Source organism: Scylla paramamosain, chromosome 39, assembly GCF_035594125.1.
Source record: "Scylla paramamosain isolate STU-SP2022 chromosome 39, ASM3559412v1, whole genome shotgun sequence".
Lineage (NCBI taxonomy): Eukaryota > Metazoa > Arthropoda > Malacostraca > Decapoda > Portunidae > Scylla > Scylla paramamosain.
In genome coordinates, this window is record NC_087189.1 from 14,152,382 (window position 1) to 14,170,407 (window position 18,026).

At 38.9% G+C, this 18,026-nt stretch overlaps 1 protein-coding gene across 6 annotated transcripts in view; it reads left to right on the forward strand.

The window, feature by feature from the left end:
- The window catches only part of LOC135092259 (pyrroline-5-carboxylate reductase 3-like), a 20,064-nt gene extending 2,459 nt beyond the window's left edge, over positions 1–17,605 (forward strand). Inside the window, exons 2-11 of one of the 6 annotated variants that reach the window (XM_063990678.1) lie at positions 5,161–5,299; positions 8,871–9,033; positions 12,104–12,244; positions 12,762–12,857; positions 13,566–13,717; positions 14,298–14,379; positions 14,721–14,860; positions 15,316–15,402; positions 16,197–16,321; positions 17,045–17,605. In XM_063990678.1, the coding sequence (XP_063846748.1) occupies positions 5,282–5,299; positions 8,871–9,033; positions 12,104–12,244; positions 12,762–12,857; positions 13,566–13,717; positions 14,298–14,379; positions 14,721–14,860; positions 15,316–15,402; positions 16,197–16,321; positions 17,045–17,111 (1,071 nt within the window). In that variant the 5' untranslated portion in view covers positions 5,161–5,281 and the 3' untranslated portion in view covers positions 17,112–17,605. Of the gene's footprint in view, positions 1–5,160; positions 5,300–8,870; positions 9,034–9,072; positions 9,098–9,518; positions 9,802–10,955; positions 11,097–11,712; positions 11,851–12,103; positions 12,245–12,761; positions 12,858–13,565; positions 13,718–14,297; positions 14,380–14,720; positions 14,861–15,315; positions 15,403–16,196; positions 16,322–17,044 lie in introns of those variants that run through there. The other 5 variants (XM_063990679.1, XM_063990681.1, XM_063990684.1 and 2 more) reach the window with 5 other exon arrangements.
- Positions 17,606–18,026: the final 421 nt, after the last annotated feature.

The window sequence follows — 18,026 nt, forward strand, 5'->3', positions numbered from 1 at the left end:
ACACACACACACACACACACACACACACGTTGCTAATCCATTAAACCCCCCAAAGAATTTCCATTTCCTCCCTCTCTCTCTCTCTCTCTCTCTCTCTCTCTCTCTCTCTCTCTCTCTCTCTCTCTCTGTAGTAGTAGTAGTAATAGTAGTAGTAGTAGTAGTAGTAGTAGTAGTAGTAGTAGTAGCAGGTGTCTGACTGTCTGTGCCTCCCTCGTGTTGCAAGCAGTCAGAGTCTCATGAAAGGACGAAGGGTTGGGAACACCTCGCAGGCAGGGTTGGGAACACCTCGCTGGCAGGGTTGGGAACACCTCGCTGGCAGGGTTGGGTACACCTCTCTGGCAGGGTTTACGTTCCCATAAGAGAAGGAAAGTCAGATTTCTTTTTATTTTGCAATCCAGTTGTTGTACCTTTGTGAATGGCGTTTTGCTAGATAGAGAGGTAGACGGACAGACATATAGACAGATAGACAGATAGATAGATAGATAGATGGGTAGATAAATGGAAAGGTAGAATAATAGATATGTAGATATATAGATAGATAGAAGAATAGATAGATATATAGATAGACAGACACATGAATAGAGAGATAAATGATTAGTTTTAGTTGAATACATGAGCGTATTATAAGTTACGACTACAGCCGCTATTAAGAAAAAGAAAGAAACAAAGATCAATACTTATACCCTCACTGCACCACTGCTATAACAATAATAATAATAATAATAATAATAATAATAATAATAATAATAATAATAATAATAATAACGTAAATAAAACAGTAAATAATGTCAAAACTACGAGAACTACAACTGCAATCACTGCCACTATTATTAAGGAATATATAGTAATTAAATAAATGAAGGAAACCCACCACCACCACCACCACCAGCACTACAACAAATTTTACGCTTGTTCCCACCACAAGAATCATGACCGTGTATAGACACACGCCCGAGGTGACTATAAGTTTGTATTCAGACACGCTTCGCTCTCTCACTATTTTCAAAGGCCACAGAGACGATTAGCCAGTTTCTCAAGAGTGTTTCTTCTGTTAATAATGCAGATATATTGTTGATCTATCAGTAGAAACATAAAAACACCAATAAAAACACGTGTAATTTCAACTAGAGCCTTTTGAATGTAGTGAAGGTGCTGCGCGGAAGAGTTTCAGAATAGTGTTACTCGTAAATACATATCTTATTTAGACAAGGTCCTCTCTATTTTCAAAGGCTATAGAGACGATTAGTCGGGTTCTCAAGAGTATGTCTTCCTTAATAATCGAAAAAATATCATTAATCTGTCACTAGAACCATAAAAAGGCCCTCAAAACACATGTATAACTTCAATTAGAGCCTTTTGAATGCGTGGTGGTCTTATGGTAAGTCTTCGACACACTTAGTATTCACGGCATGACCCACAGGAAGCACCCACGCCCCGACGCGCGCGCACACCCACGCCCATACCTGCAGGGGGTGTTGTAGACAAAAGATGGAGGAGGAAATATGAATAATGCAAGTCTCCCTGCTTCAGAAAGTGTGTTGTTGTTGTTGTTGGTGCTCTTTTGTTTTGTCTGTATGTGCGTGTGATGTTGTCTTGCTGTTATGTAGGTGTTGTTTATGCTGCTGCTGCTGCTGCTGCTGCTGCTGCCACTACTACTACTACTACTACTACTACTACTACTACTACTACTACTACTACTACTACTACTACTAACACATCCAATCATATATAACTACCGTAAAAGTTGTTGTTGGTGGTCCAAACTAAGGCGCTCAATCTATACACCACCACCACCACCACCACCAACAACAACAACAACAACAACAACATAAATTAAATAAATAAATAAGTAAAATATAATAAAACGAGCAGAATACAAGAAAAAAGTACGATGAGATAAATAATGTGCAAAAAAAAAAAAAAAAAAAAAAAAATATTATATATATATATATATATATATATATATATATATATATATATATATATATATATATATATATATATATATATATATATATATATATTTTCTGTATAAAAAACTACCATATATATATATATATATATATATATATATATATATATATATATATATATATATATATATATATATATATATATATATATATTTGTTTATTTATCCACTTTCTTTTTTTTTTGCTAGCATAAAAATTCCGTATTTTATTTACAATTTTTTTTATCTATGTATTTATTTATTTATTTATTTATTTATTTATTTATTTACTTATTCATGTTTGCTAGGTTCACTTGGCGTTCCCAGCACGAAAAAAAAAAAAACGTATCTATTTATTTTATTCCATTTATTTATTTACTTGTTTATTTACTTATTCACTCAATCTGTGGTATGTTCATGTAGTATTTCCAGCCATTCGCTCAAACCCCAAATAGTTGTTACCTTTGCAACACTCAAATGCGCGAGGGAAAGTTGTGATTTTTCTTTTTTATACCCGAACGTAACACAATGCCTTTATACCCACGATCTCTGGAAAGTCTTGAACGCAATACAGACATACACACACACACACACACACACACTCTCTCTCTCTCTCTCTCTCTCTCTCTCTCTCTCTCTCTAGTTTCCCACAGGCAGACGTACGCAAGCTATTACCGAATTTTGTGGTCAGGTCTATTGTAAACGTGAAAGCACTAGATGGAGGCGCCATTCTCTCTCTCTCTCTCTCTCTCTCTCTCTCTCTCTCTCTCTCTCTCTCTCTCTCTCTCTCTCTCTCTCTCTCTCTCTCTCTCGATAGATAGATAGATAGATAGATAGATAGATAGATAGACACAGACATATATAGATACAGTGATAGATAAATGAATGGATATACACACAAATAGACAGATAGATAAATAGATAGATAGATAGACAGATAGATTGAAAGATACTGAACCTAATAAAAAAAATATCACTAATTAAATAAACCTTACCTCATATGAAGATTTTTCTCTTTTTTCCACTTTTCTTCTTTTTTTTCTATTTTATTTTTTTTATTTTTCCCTTTATATTTTGCTTTCAGTTTATTTTCATTTATGTTTTTTTTTGTTTTGTTTCCTTCGTTTTCTCTTTTCTTAATCTTCTGTCTAATTTCCTTATGTTTTCGTTTTCTTTCTCCTTTTTTTTTATTTTCTTTCCTTATTTATCACTATTTTTCTTTCGTTCACTCTCTCAGACATATTAATTAGCGTTTTTCTTCGTTATTCCTTCGGTTTGCCTCGTTTTCGTAATCGTTAAGTACTGAGAGAGAGAGAGAGAGAGAGAGAGAGAGAGAGAGAGAGAGAGAGAGAGAGAGAGAGAGAGAGAGTCTGTTAGTTAGTGAGTCAATTAGTTTGTTAAAGCTAAGTTGTACATAAGAAAAATTATGAATCCACCTGTGTGTGTGTGTGTACGATAGAAGTCTACACATACACACGCACACACATACACACAAACACAAACACACACACACACACACACGCACCCGATTCACACACGCGCGTGTACTCCCTCACGCGTACACACTGACATCACCTGGTGGACTGAAGGCATAGAACGTGTGTAAGTGTGTGTGTGTGTGTGTGTGTGTGTGTGTGTGTGTGTGTGTGTGTGTGAGGAAAGTAAAAGTGTCCATAATTGTTTGTTTGTTTGTCTGTTTTCCTTCCTAGTCGCATTTTGGTATCATTCTCTCTCTCTCTCTCTCTCTCTCTCTCTCTCTCTCTCTCTCTCTCTCTCTCTCTCTCTCTCTCTCTCTCTCTCTCTCTCTCTACTTCCTCCCTTTCTCCTTCATTAAGTCCTTTTTTTCCTGCACTCATAATAATTTCCTTCCTTTTCCTTAGTTTCCCTTCGCTAAGAGAGAGAGAGAGAGAGAGAGAGAGAGAGAGAGAGAGAGAGAGAGAGAGAGAGAGAGAGAGAGAGACTGTGGTTGGTCGATTTATGATGTAAGCGAACCAGAGAGAGAGAGAGAGAGAGAGAGAGAGAGAGGGGGTTCAAGGATGTTCTGTTGCTTTCTAATAATTATCGTACCTTTGGATTGAATTGAATATTGTTTGAATTATCGTACCTTTGAAATGAATTGAACACTGTCTGTCTTCCTAATACTAATGTTATAATTATATCAAGGACGCTTTTTTGTTATTGTTGTTCTCTTTGTTATTGTTTATTCTACCTGTTCTCCAAAGTAAGAATACTATATTGTGATAGACGATAACATTAGTAAGGAGTAATATACGTTTAGTAGTAGTAGTAGTAGTAGTAGTAGTAGTAGTAGTAGTAGTAGCAGTAGTGATGATGATAAAAATAATAATAATAATAATAATAATAATAATAATAATAATAATAATAATAATAATAACAGGCAGCAGCAACATTAATTCCCAGTAAAATTTCTAAACTTCGCATTTTAATCACAACTTCATTTATGACTAAGTAACGTGACCGGATCTAACAAGTACGATAATTACCGCACCTCCTCGTACCTCGCACTTAAAAATCACGTACTGTACTTACTTTCCTTTCATTATAACCACGATCCCAGCACATGGAAAGAAAGTCACACGTACACGCTACCACCACCACCATCACCACCACCATCATCATCATCATTATCATCATCATCACCATCATCACCGTCATAATTAAAGGCCTCAAGCTGGCGTGTTTTATATTGTGGGCATTTCTTGCAGTCTCGTGAAACTGTTTCGTCATAGGGAGGTGAAAGTTTCCTTGGGGGGACGCCGGCACCAGCACCGCCTGTCTTTTGTTTAGCGTCGTGTACAGCATGGCGTTCAGGGTTAGCTGGTGGCGGTGAGGTGTGATGCGCGTGGTGGTGGTGGTGGTGGTGGTGGTGGTGATTGGGGTTCTCGCTGTTACTACTATTACTGCTATTATTATTACTACTACTACTACTACAGCAACAACAACAACAACAACAACAACAACAACAACTACTACTACTACTACTACTACTACTACTACTACTACTACTACTACTACTACTACTACTACTATATTGACACTACTGTTATTACTGTCATAATTATTCAAGTAGTAGTAGTAGTAGTAGTAGTAGTAGTAGTAGTAGTAGTAGTGTCCCCATTCAGTATACGTACAGATAAAGGTGAACCACAATAACATACGAGTATACAGGTAAGGTATTTCTCCCTCAGGTGTGTGGCGGCGGCGTGGCGGAGCAGGTAATGAGATGTTCAGGTAACACGCTTGCTCCTTGGCGGCGTGACGGACTGTGGGCGTGCGGGCGGCGATAATGGGCAGCCAAATAAGCGACAGATGTTGGGAAAGCATCAGGTAAGAGAGACGGGAGAGGGAACACACACACACACACACACACACACACACACACACACACACAGACAGACACACACACACACAGACACACACAGACAGACACACACACAGGACCTTCTGAAACACTTCCGCACCGCACCTTCACTACTTTCAAAAGGCTCTGTAAAGATGAAGTGATACGTGTTTTTTAAGCTTTTTTTTTCGGTTTTAGTGACATATTGACAAGATTCTGTATTATCAAAAGGAGAAACATTCTTGAAAACCCGGCTATTCATCTCTGTGGCTTTTAAAAGTAATCGTCGTGAGAGAACAAAAGCGTCTCTGAATACAGGTCCACACACACACACACACACACACACACACACACACGGAACATCTAACATAATATGTCTCACCGCGCAGTGACAGACATTATTCTCTTCCTCTTACATAAGTGTGTGTGTGTGTGTGTGTGTGTGTGTGTGTGTGTGTGTTACCACCTTCTGACGCCTGATGAAGAAAGAGGCTAGCGTATAACTTATTCCTTCCCTGTGCGTTATATGGCTAGTATTTAGAAACGCTAAGCTCTCTCACCACAACTATTTTCAAAAGCCACAGAGATGACTAGCCGGGTTCTCAAGAGTGTTTCTCCTGTTAATATTATAGAAATCTTGTTAAACTGTCACTAGAAACGTAAAACCATCCTTAAAAACACGAGTAACTTTAGCTAGAGACTTTTGAACGTGGTGGACGTGCGGTGCGGCTGTTCCAGAATATGATCCCGTACTTAGAAATGCTTTGGTCTCTCACCACGACTGTTTTCAAAGGCCACACAGATGATTAGTAGGATTCTCAAGGCCGTTTCTCCTGTTAATAATGTAGAAATCTTATTAATCTGCCTCTAGAACAGCAAAACCACCCTAAAAAAAAAAAAAAAATGTAACCTCAACTACATAGAGCCTTTTGAAAGTGGTGGAGGTGCGGCGCAGAAGTGTTTCAGAATTCAGGAGCGCTCTGGTCTCTCACCATTATTTTCAAAAGCCACATAAATGATTAGCTGGGTTCTCAAGAGTATTTCTCCTGTTAATAATATAGAAATCTTGTCAATATGTCACTGAAACTGTAAAAACACGCTTAAAAAAAAAACCGTGTCACTTCAACTACAGATAAAACAGAACAATAAAAATCATGAGGTATTCGACAAAGGCATGTTATTTGCTATTATAACATCGTAACCCACCTCTAAAATATTCAAATCAATTATAAGCTTCCTGTCCTTGTGTAGCGAAGAATTAGAATCTATCCTGACATCATCTTTTAAAAGGTCAAGCCAGGTAGGCGTGGTGGGCAGGTTACAGTAGTGACCTTACCACTGACCTGAAGAGATGCAGCTTCCTTGCCACTGAACCAAGGAAAGAGTACGTTTGTCATTCACCAACACGAGGTAACCTGCAAGATCAAAGGAAAAAATAAATAAAAGACGGGGTTTCATCCAGTTGTACTTTATTTTTTATGGAAGAAAGGTACTAGCCAAGAGCAAGAAAATGTACGTTAATAAAATTATGAATATAAAAAAAGAGAGAGAGAGAGAGGGAGTGAGAGAGCGAGAGACAGGGAGAATGGGGAGTAGAAAAAGTGACTGTGCAATAAAGAGGGAAAGTTTTCAGTCTCAGCACGAACATGAAGCGACACCAATTTGTCTCCTCACTTCTCAGGGCGGCAGGTTACATGACAGAGCAGGCTGGTGTAGTGATAAAAACTCTTTGCTTTCTCACCACGACTATTTTGAAAGATTATAGAGATGTTTGGCCAAGTTTTCAAGAGTGTTTCCCCTGTCAAGAACGTAGGAAACTTGTTGATTTGTCACTGGAACTATAAAAACACCCTTAAAAATCCGTGTCGCTTCAAGTAGAGCCTTTGGAATGTAGTGGAGATGCGGCGCGGAAGTGTCTTTCAATATGGTTCATAGGTAAGAATTGAAGAGAATATAAAAGTGTAGGGATGAAGTCACGTGATTACTTGCAAATAATATAAACATAAATGGCTTCATAGTTTCATTGTTTTACTCTTACGATTATATTTTTACTTTTTTTTTTTTTTGTGTGTGTATAGTGAGAGTTTTGTCTGATACATGATCTGTAATTAATTGTTGGTTATTTATTGCATGTGTTTGGCTTTTCTTTTTCCCTCCTTTTCTTTATCTTTCTTATCCTCCTCCTCTTTTTCCTTAATTATCCTTCGTTATATAATAGGTCGTTATTTTTGGTATATTTTCTAATCCTCCTCCTCCTCTTCTTCCCTATTCTCCTTTCACAGTCCTTTATTTTCACCATCTCCTTATCCTCATTCTTCTCTCTTTCCCTCCTCATTCTCCTGTTCTCCTTTATCTTCATCTTATTCCTTTCCTTTTTCTCATCTATTCTCCTTCCTTATATAATTGTAGGTTGTTCATGGCATGTGTATATCTTTTTTCTCTCTCTTTTCCTTATTTTTTTAAATCCTTCTCCTCTTCTCCCTTCACCTCCTTTCACTGTCTTCCTAGGGTAAAGTATTATTATTATTATTATTATTATTATTACTATTATTATTATTATTATTATTATTATTATCATTATTATTATTATTATCATTATTAACATCATCATCATTATTGCTGTTGTTGTTGTTGTTGCTGTTGTTGTATTAGAATTTTCTTCTCTTTTCTTCCTCTCAGCGCTGGTTGTCCATGCTGAGGTCAGGCTACGTACTGTGGGTGTCAGATAGGTTTATTTAATATTCATATCTGGAGGATATACAGAGGGATATTTATAGGAGAGATTGTACATAAATTATTCATTATCCTTGTAGTATTACTGTTACTCTAATTGTTTCATTTCCTTTTGAATTAACTTGTGCCAATCTTTGTCTCGTCCGTCGCCAGGGGGAGGGTGCGGCCGCTGCGGCGGGCACGGCAGAGACTCGGGAGACGCTCGAGGCGCGAGATGGTAGTCAGAGCGGTACACTTCCCCGTATAAATTTGTCTTGTCAATACACAGAAATTTTATTATCACCTGGTGCTTGAACATCCCCGCAACTGGTTAGTGAACTGTCCACCACAAAACAGAACCAGAGAGAGAGAGAGAGAGAGAGGTCTACTTATTGTGAGTACGGCGGTGCCAACTTCACACTCGCCTGCCTCTCCCTCACTGATTCACTATAAAATGGTGTCAAGCAGTTGCACGTACGTACTTTTAAAATCAGTGAACAACAATTGTTACATATAACAGTGACAGTGTTATAATAGTGAAAAACAGTCTCTTTCTGGTGGTGAAGAACAAACAAACGCACGAAAGCTTTGTGAGTCAGCCAGAGGAGAGCATGCTGAGGCCAACAAGCTGACAGTGCATAGACGCTGCTTGTCTTACCCTCACTACCATTTCGCTCTTTCTCATTGCGGGGGAAGGGGTGATCTTCACTATCTACGACTTGTTGACTGGCTGTAAGGAAAAGAAGAGGCTGTGTTACCAACGACACCGACTGGCTGGCTGTTAATTGAAAAATATCCTCCGAGGCGTTCGCTTGGGATTGCTCACTAATTGATTTCTTTCAAGAGAAATTGCACGTGTCCCTGTGCCGCCGGCCGCGGGTTCACGCGGGAGTCCTGTGCTGTGGTGTGAATAGTCTGAGGAGAGTTAATACGAGGCTTCGCTTCGTCGCGAGGACCAGACCGGGCTTCGTCGCGAGGACGGGTCGGAGGGACCAACGGAAAGCATTCGGTCAGTGAACACTTCATTGAGTACATGCACTAGTTCATTCCAATTATTAATGATATGTATTTAGGTAAGTGTTTTGTTTGTTAAGGGCATTGTTTTTTTTTTCATCATACTCTCTCTCTCTCTCTCTCTCTCTCTCTCTCTCTCTCTCTCTCTCTCTCTCTCTCTCTCTCTCTCTCTCTCTCTCTCTCTCTCTCTCTCTCTCTCTCTCTATATATATATATATATATATATATATATATATATATATATATATATATATATATATATATATATATATATATAATAAATTCTGCTGTATTTGGAAAGTGGCAGTTTTGCATAATATTTAGAATAATTACATATGTACGACAATTTTACCAGAAGTACAATAATTTCAACCTGTTTAGTACGAAAACATGGCCAAAACAATCTGGCAACGCTGGTCACTCACGGGCAAAGGAAATAAGGAATAGTGCTGTGAGGGCAGGGGGCGTTGGTGGTGGTGGTGGTGACGGTGGGGAGGCAGGGATTGGTGTTACATTGCTTTGGTGGGCACTGGTCAGTCTTGCCACACACTCTCCTAATAGTGATCAGTGCATATTCCTGGCGGTGGTGGTGAAGTGATTACATTGTTTTAGCAGGGGCGCTGGGGAAGGAGGGAACAATGTTACATTGTTTTAGTCAGCACTGGCCAGTCTTGCCACACACTCTCCTAATAGCGATCAGTGTTTGCATATTCCCGGCAGCTTCTTCCTCCATAGAGCAGCACCAGAAAGACAGCTACTTAAGGTGAGTACAGTGTTGGCAGCCTCCTCCTGTCAGCCTTACCGCCCTCACCGTAACACACTCCTCCCGCGAACTTCCTGTCAGTCTATTCGTTATTTGGGTGTTTTTGAGGTTATTTATTATTTATTTAGGGTTTCCTCGCATCTGAGTCTGAAAATTTAGCTAAATATTGAAGGGAGATCTATGTAAACAAACATAGAGGTAGGGCGTCCTTATTATGAGCTTTTATCTGCTTCATCTCTTATTTATTGTAAGCCTAACACGTCACAAAGTGGAGCCACATGACTAGGCTTTCATATCCGCTAGCTAGATATATCTGCCATTGCCTCATTTAGTTACGATGGAAGAATAACAGGTAAAATAGCGGCCGTTCTCTCCACTGCTAAGGGCCGCCATGACGGCTGGCTATCTGTTTCAAGCTGTTGGTTCCAATATTTTTTGGTAATTTTCTTAACTTCTTTATTCTGCTCGTATAGCATGTTTTTATGGTTTATAAAAATAATTATTTGCTTAAGAAGTGTTTTCATTGCTTGTGTTTAGTTGTTTTCAATTTTGTGTTGCTTTACGAAAATGTGGGGTGTTTTCTTTGGCAGTATTTTGGCAAACTTGTTTTTTTATTTCACGCTCTAATTACTTCTTTTGTGTTTCTAAAAATCGCTTATGATTTTTAAAGTGTTTTTTCGTTCCTGTTGAGAGAAATAAGTGGACTTTAAAAATGGTTTATGGTCCTGTTAAAAGTCGTGATTATAACACTTTTTGTGTTATTGTCTCTCTATTTCAGCTTGTAACTAACTTTTCATTGCTTGAAAAAATAGTTCGTATGTTTTAAAGTGTTTTATCTTGTTGTTGAGTCAAAATGGTGGACTTTTCAGTGGTTTTTAATCGTGTTTAGGTTCTATCACTTTTGTTTTACACAATTTCGGTTTTATTTGTTTACTTCTTGTTCCAGGTAACTTTTGATGGTGTAAGATGATAGTTCAGATTTTTTAAATTTTTTTACGTTCCTGAAAATTCAAATGTTGTGGACTTTTCAATGATTTAAATGGTGCCGAATATTTCAACATTTTTTCCGTAATTCATTTGGATATTTTTTAAATACTACTCAGGTTGGAGCTGTTATAATATTGTGAATATTAGTTAAAGTATTTGTCAAGTCAGAATATATAAGGCATTCGAGCCTAGCTCCATTTTTTCGAGGGGTCAATTTCAAAATGAAATCCGTTACGGTACGTAAAATAGCCGTGACGCACTGCCGCCATCATGGACACGGGACTTTGATCGGCTCCGCTGTCTCCTCGGTAATATTTATCGTACTTTTCAGTGTTTTCCTGCTGTTTCTACGTGTTTCTAAACTCAGACGTGTAGATAAGAGTAGAATGAGTAAGAAAATAAGAGAAATAGAGGAGGAAGAGGAAGGGAGAAGGAATGGAGGAGGTGATAAAACAGGAAAATGCTAAGAAAACAATATTTAGGTTAATTTTTTCTGCTGCCCTATCTGTCTTTGTAGTATTTGTCTTCCGTGACAGTGCTTTCAGTGTATTTGGTGTGTTTAGGGGGTGTTGGAGTGTGTCGGGAGGTGTTTAGGGGGTGTGCGCACACACACACACACACACACACACTCTCTCTCTCTCTCTCTCTCTCTCTCTCTCTCTCTCTCTCTCTCTCTCTCTCTCTCTCTCTCTCTCTCTCTCTCTCTCTCTCTCTCTCTATATATATATATATATATATATATATATATATATATATATATATATATATATATATATATATATATGTGTGTGTGTGTGTGTGTGTGTGTATATATATATATATAAACTAAAATCTGTATTTGGAAAGTGGCAGTTTTGCATAATATTTGGAATAATTACATATGTACGATAATTTTACCAGAAGTACAATAATTTCAACCTGTGTAGTACGATAATATGGCCAAAACAATCTCGTAACGCTGCACTCAGGCCGCTGCCGTAGCCCGTGGAGGGGACAACACAGTAAGGTAATGGCAGCACACTCACCTGTCACTCGCTCACTCTGTCCCACCGTGGCCTGAAGGTGAACGTTAAGGCAGTGTTATTCACTTGATAAGCCTTACCAATAGCAGCTTCGTATGTATTGTACTGCCGCCCCTCTCCAGGACAAGCCAGCGTGGGGTCTTGATGGGAAGGCGGGATGTTAGGGTAGAGTTGCCAAATTTGGGAAACATCAAAAGTCTAAGAACTACACCATTTTCAGGGAAATACTTAAAAAAAAAAAAAAAAGTCAACAAACAGGGAATAACTTAACCTGATGCAGTCTGTTCCCCCAGCTATGAAGGATGAGATGGACACCGGGCTGCAGGCTGGAGGGAGAGCAGGTGGTGTGGCAGAGGTGATGAACCCGGCTAGTTTGGGCTTCATTGGCTGTGGCAACATGGCCCAGGCAATGCTGTCAGCCTTCCTCAAGAAAGGTGTGTGATAGCAATGATAATGATGATAGTAAACACTTAATTTAAATTGCACATTTTGCTGCAGTAATAAGGTTAACTCATCTCATTTTGTTGCAGCAATAAGGTTAACTCATCACATTTTGTTGCAGCAATAAGGTTAACTCATCACATTTTGTTGCAGTAATAAGGTTAACTCATCACATTTTGTTGCAGCAATAAGGTTAACTCATCACATTTTGTTGCAGCGATAAGGTTAACTCATCACATTTTGTTGCAGCAATAAGGTTAACTCATCACATTTTGTTGCAGCAATAAGGTTAACTCATCACATTTTGTTGCAGCGATAAGGTTAACTCATCACATTTTGTTGCAGCAATAAGGTTAACTCATCACATTTTGTTGCAGCAATAAGGTTAACTCATCACATTTTGTTGCAGTGATAAGGTTAACTCATCACATTTTGTTGCAGCAATAAGGTTAACTCATCACATTTTGTTGCAGCGATAAGGTTAACTCATCACATTTTGTCACCTTGCAGGCTTGGTTGACCCTCACCTTACCATTGCCAGCGCCCCGTCAGAGCGTAACCTGACCAAGGTGCGGGCGCTGGGGGTGAGGACCACGCATGACAACAGTGAGTCGCTCCCCCCGCCTTTGGAAATGTAGAGTCCAGTGTTTGAGGCAAGGCAGCAGTTGAGTGTATGGTGTATCTCTTGAATCATATGCCTTGTGTTGAGTTACTGGCATTTTATCAAGGTACTCACTGTGCTTAGTATTACAGCATCTCATTTTTTTATGTAGGATGGGCACCAGTCAAGAGCAACAAAATAATAATAAAAAAAGGCCCACTGAGGTGCCAATCCCTAAATAGAGTTAAAAGTGGTCATAAGAAATTAAAGGGTAAGTGTCTTGAAACCTCCCTCTTGAAAGAGTTCAAGTTATAGGAAGGAGGAAATACATAAGCAGGCAGGGAGTGCCAGAGTTTACCAGAGATATTACAGTACTAACTCTTGCTGCCTGTTCCATCCAGAGATAATAGTAATACACAGGAGTGACCTAGATAGTGTTAAGGTGGGTGATAACCTTAAAGCTGCTTTTGTGACAGTACTCTACATACAAATCAATATGGCTTACTAAGAAACAGTATAAAATTGCGGCAGATTACTAGCGGCAGATTACTAAGGGAGAGAGTGGTCCATACAAAGCAGCCATTGTACTCAAGATAAAGGTTAGGTGCATGCTTGCTTATTTTCTTATATAGCTCATTCACATTTATAGGATTCATAGGCAATGCTTCAATAGCCAGACATCAGCGCAGTACTGACCCTTGCTGCACCAACAGATGAGGTGGCACGCACCAGTGACTTGGTGTTCTTGTGTGTGAAGCCCCACCTGCTGAGTCCTGTGCTGGCTGACCTCCTGCCCCTCGAGAACAACCACAGCCCTCTCTTTGTCTCTGTAGTGACGGGCGTGTCTCTGTCTGACCTGGAGGAGGTGTGTCCCTGTGTGCTTACATGCTCTTAAACAGGGTGGAATCAAAAGCTTTTCGTTTTCTCTAACTTATTGTCTTCAGCCTTTCTCTCATCACCGCAGTGATGCACCTCTTGCTATCTTCTACTGCTATTTTCACACCAACTGCTCTTCCGATCTTGCTAACTGCATACCTCCCATGGCCTCACTGCACAAGACTATCTACTTCTCTCTCCCCTATTCTGTCCACCTCTCCAGAATTTTCAATCATTCATCTCTTTCTGGTAAACTTGGAACTTTCCTGCCTGCTTCTGTATTTCCTCCTTTCTATGACTTGAACTCTTTCAAGAGGAAGGTTTCAAGACACTTATCCTGAAATTCTGGATGACTCTTTTGACCTTTCTTTTGTGAGTGGCACTTCAGTTTTTTTTTTTTTTTTTTTTTTTCACTATTTTGTTGCCCTTGGCTAGTGCCCCTCTTACATAACACTAAATAGATAATAAAGGTGTGTTTATATTGGTAGGGAATGCAAGGTGGATGTGGTAGAGAAGAATCATTGGGTAGGGTGTGGTGAGCTGTTCTGATCCAGCCTGTTGGTCCACAGATGCTGAGCAGCGTGGTGGACAACCCACGTGTGGTGCGCTGCATGCCCAACACTCCCTCTGCTGTGGGGCAGGGGTGCTGCTGTGAGTATATAACAGTATAAGAGCATAAGGAAAGCTGCAAGAAGCCATCAGTCCTACACATGGCAGTCACTGTATGAAACACTACCTATTTTCATCTGTCATCCACATCCATAAATTTGTCTAATCTTCTTTTAAAGCTCCCTAATGACTCAACACTGACAACCTGATTACTGAGTCCATTCCATTCATCTATCACTCTACTTAAGAACCAATTCCTTCATATTCTCTTAGTTAAATCTAACTTTTCAAACTTGAATCTTCCCCTGGTTGTGTATGCAGGAACCAAACCATTGCATCTGACACTGTTAACCCCTGTTTACCCAGTTCTCCTTCCCTGGCAGTGTATGCAAGAGGTACCCAAACCACTGCATCAGACGCTGAGGCCACCAGTTCCCTGCTGAGTGCTGTGGGAATGTCTGCTGAGATCCCGGAGTACCAGATAGATGCTGCCTGTGGCCTGGCTGGTTCAGGGCCTGCCTATGTGAGTGGCTGTTATTGTTCTGTTACTCGTTAAGGCATTTATGATTCTGCTGTCCATGAAGGTGATTTTGTTTTTGCTTGTAGGTTTTCTATTCATGTTTTTTTGTATTTTGTTGCTGTAAATGGTTAATGTAAAACTGCTTTCACTTTTCCTACTTATTGCATTTATTTATTTTGTTATTTTTTTCATTTCACAATTAATTTACATAAGTTATTCATGTCTTTTGTTTCTTATTGCTGTAAGAATCAATATAACAATGCTTTTGCTTTTATTTTCTGCTCAGGGCATGTAAAATTTTGTCTTTCAAATGAAGACAGTTTTCTTTTCAGTAAGTTTCACAATTAATTCACATCTTATACATCTCATTCTTATAAAGTCTTTCTGTAGCATTTACACCTTTTCCTCCTGGTAATATCCTGTAACACAAAACCATTAATAAACTGCTTGTGTTTCAGATTTACATGGCCATTGAGGCACTGGCAGACGGTGGTGTGAAGATGGGCCTCCCCCGACCCTTGGCACAGACACTGGCGGCCCAGACGGTGAGTCTTGGCCTACCTGTGTGTGTGGGTGTGGACATGTTTGGGTATTAACAAGCAGGGTGATATCTTGACACACTGCCAGGGTGGGAGTGAAGTCCAGTCTTATTTGAAGCAGGCAAAGATACTTATTCTTTTTACTGGATTGCATTAAGTTCATAATATCCTGTTTTTAATACCAGATCAAGATATATTTCTTTTAATTTTATGTTTAATGGTATTTTGATAAACTGCTAGGGTGGGAGTGCAGTCCAGCCTTATTTAAAGCAGGCAAAAATACAATGTCTTACTTATTTTATATACTGGATTGTACTGAGCTCATAATGTCCTGTTTTTAATATCAGATCACCACATTTTCTTTTAATTTTATGTTTAATGATATCTTGAGAAACTGCCAGGATGGGAGTGAAGTCCAGTCTTATTTGAAGCAGGCAGTGATACAGTTTGTTTTACTTATTTAATTTACTGGAGTGTATTGAATTCATAATGTCCTGTTTTTGATGCAGGATTATCATATCTCATCATATTTTTCTTTGAATTTATATATACTGTTTGCACACACCACTTCATCTCAAAGTGCCCTCCACTGACCTATTGGTTGGTACACTAAAGAACTATTTCACCACATCCCTATCTCTTCTCTAGTCAAGTTTCATGCCATGTTCTCTTAGCACTGGATTTTCCCATATGTATATAAAAAAAAGAATATCAGGATGAGTATTAGGATCATGGAGTATCAGGAAGGCTGTAGTGGGATATGAAGACCTGGGATGGTGATGGTGTGTTGTGGTGTGCAGGTGAAGGGGGCGGCCACCATGGTGCTGGAGACAGGCAAGCACCCTGGCCAGTTGAAGGACGAGGTGTGTTCCCCAGGTGGCACGACCATTGCTGCCGTCCATGCCCTGGAGAAGAATGCCTTTAGGTAAGTCCTCTTCTGTTTAGCTTGACACTTCTCCAGCAGAATTGGGAGCACATTCTCTTGCCCTCGTTTTCTGCTCCTTCTCTTCCTTCTGTATTGTCTCATCCATCTCTCACTTCTGTCCTTCTTTCCTTTTTAGGTTTGTCCTTCTCTTCTGTTTAACTTGCATTCCTCCAGCAGTATTGGTAACACATTCTCTTGCTTTCATTCTCAGCTCTTCCTTCTGTACTGCCTCATCCACCTCTCACTCTCCTTTCCTTCTCTTTACCTTTTCTTTTCAGGTCTGTTCTTGTGTTCTATTTAGCTTGTATTTTTTCCTGCAGTATTGGTAACACATTCACTTGCTCTCATTCTCAGCTTCTGCTCTCCCTTCTGTATTCTCTCATCCTTCTCTCACTTCTCTCCTCTTTATCTTCTTTAGTTTTCTTTTATTTAGCTTGGTATTCTTCCAACTCCCATTCCTCAGACTCTTTATTCTCTACATTCTTTCACTTTTTTTTCTCCTTACCTTCTTTTCTTCCCATAAACATTCATCACTTCCCAAAGTATTTCCATTATCGCATCAACAGACAGGAGAGCCTTGAAACAAACTATATATGAAGAGCCAAATAGATGATTCAGTGGCTAATGTATGAATGAGTAATACTGTAGATAAGTCATTCTGCACATCACCTTCCTGACCCTAGTGCAGCAGTGTTTAATGATGTAGTTCCTTCTCCCACACAGGAACAGCCTCATGTCAGCAGTGGAGGCATCAACATTACGCTCGAAGGAACTAGGAGCCAAGAAGTAATACAGGTGCTGGGTTATACTGACCCTGTTTAGACTCTGCAGCTCCTCATCATCTCCCACAGCACTATTAGCCTTATGTCTCCCAAGGAATAGTGGCACTGATTTCTCTTTGTTGTAATCTTTTTTTTCTTCTTACTGTGCTGGATTTCCCGTGTACTGATTTTTTTTTTCTTGGCATGCTTGTGAAATTAAAGTAATGTGTGTGTGTGTGTGTGTAAGTAAGAGTGTGAAAGTTTGAGTTATATTGCAACACAGGACTCTCAGAATGTTACTTGATAGGAAAATTTGTGTCATGTAAGAAGTATTGTTGGTTTCTGTGTCTTACAGATTATTTAATATTCTCAGGAAGCCAACTGGAGATGATATGAAGCTGTTATTTATTGTTTTATGTCATTTTCATGTGGAGATTTTATACTTTATAGTCACTTTTTTTTTTTGTTGTATGCAATAGATTTTTCTGTACAGTTTTTATGAAGTACATTTTCATTTTTTTTTTGCATTTTTTTTTCTTTTTTACCTTTTTGTAGATTTTTCAGTGGATATTTGTGATGCCTCTCCAGTCCTTGTTTTGCAAGTTTTGTTTTTACTAAGAACACTTTATTTTATTTATTTATTTATTTATTTTTTGCAATGAGCTTTATCCATTTTTTTTTTTTTTTTTTTTTTTTTTTTTTTTTTTTTATTTATTATGAGTGCTTGTGTGGGAAGTGAAAAACATCAGGGTGGTTGGTGGGCACTTATGCTGGTGTGTTGGTCATTTTCCTGCATTTACCTAATAGTATTCACAGCCTTAGCAACACTGACAACTTTTCCCTTGGTTGATGTGCACTTCTTGTCTGTGTCGCCACTTCATCCATGCTCTTGCAGTGTATAAAAGGGAGATTACAGTATTTTAAACATTGAAGCATTTTCCCAT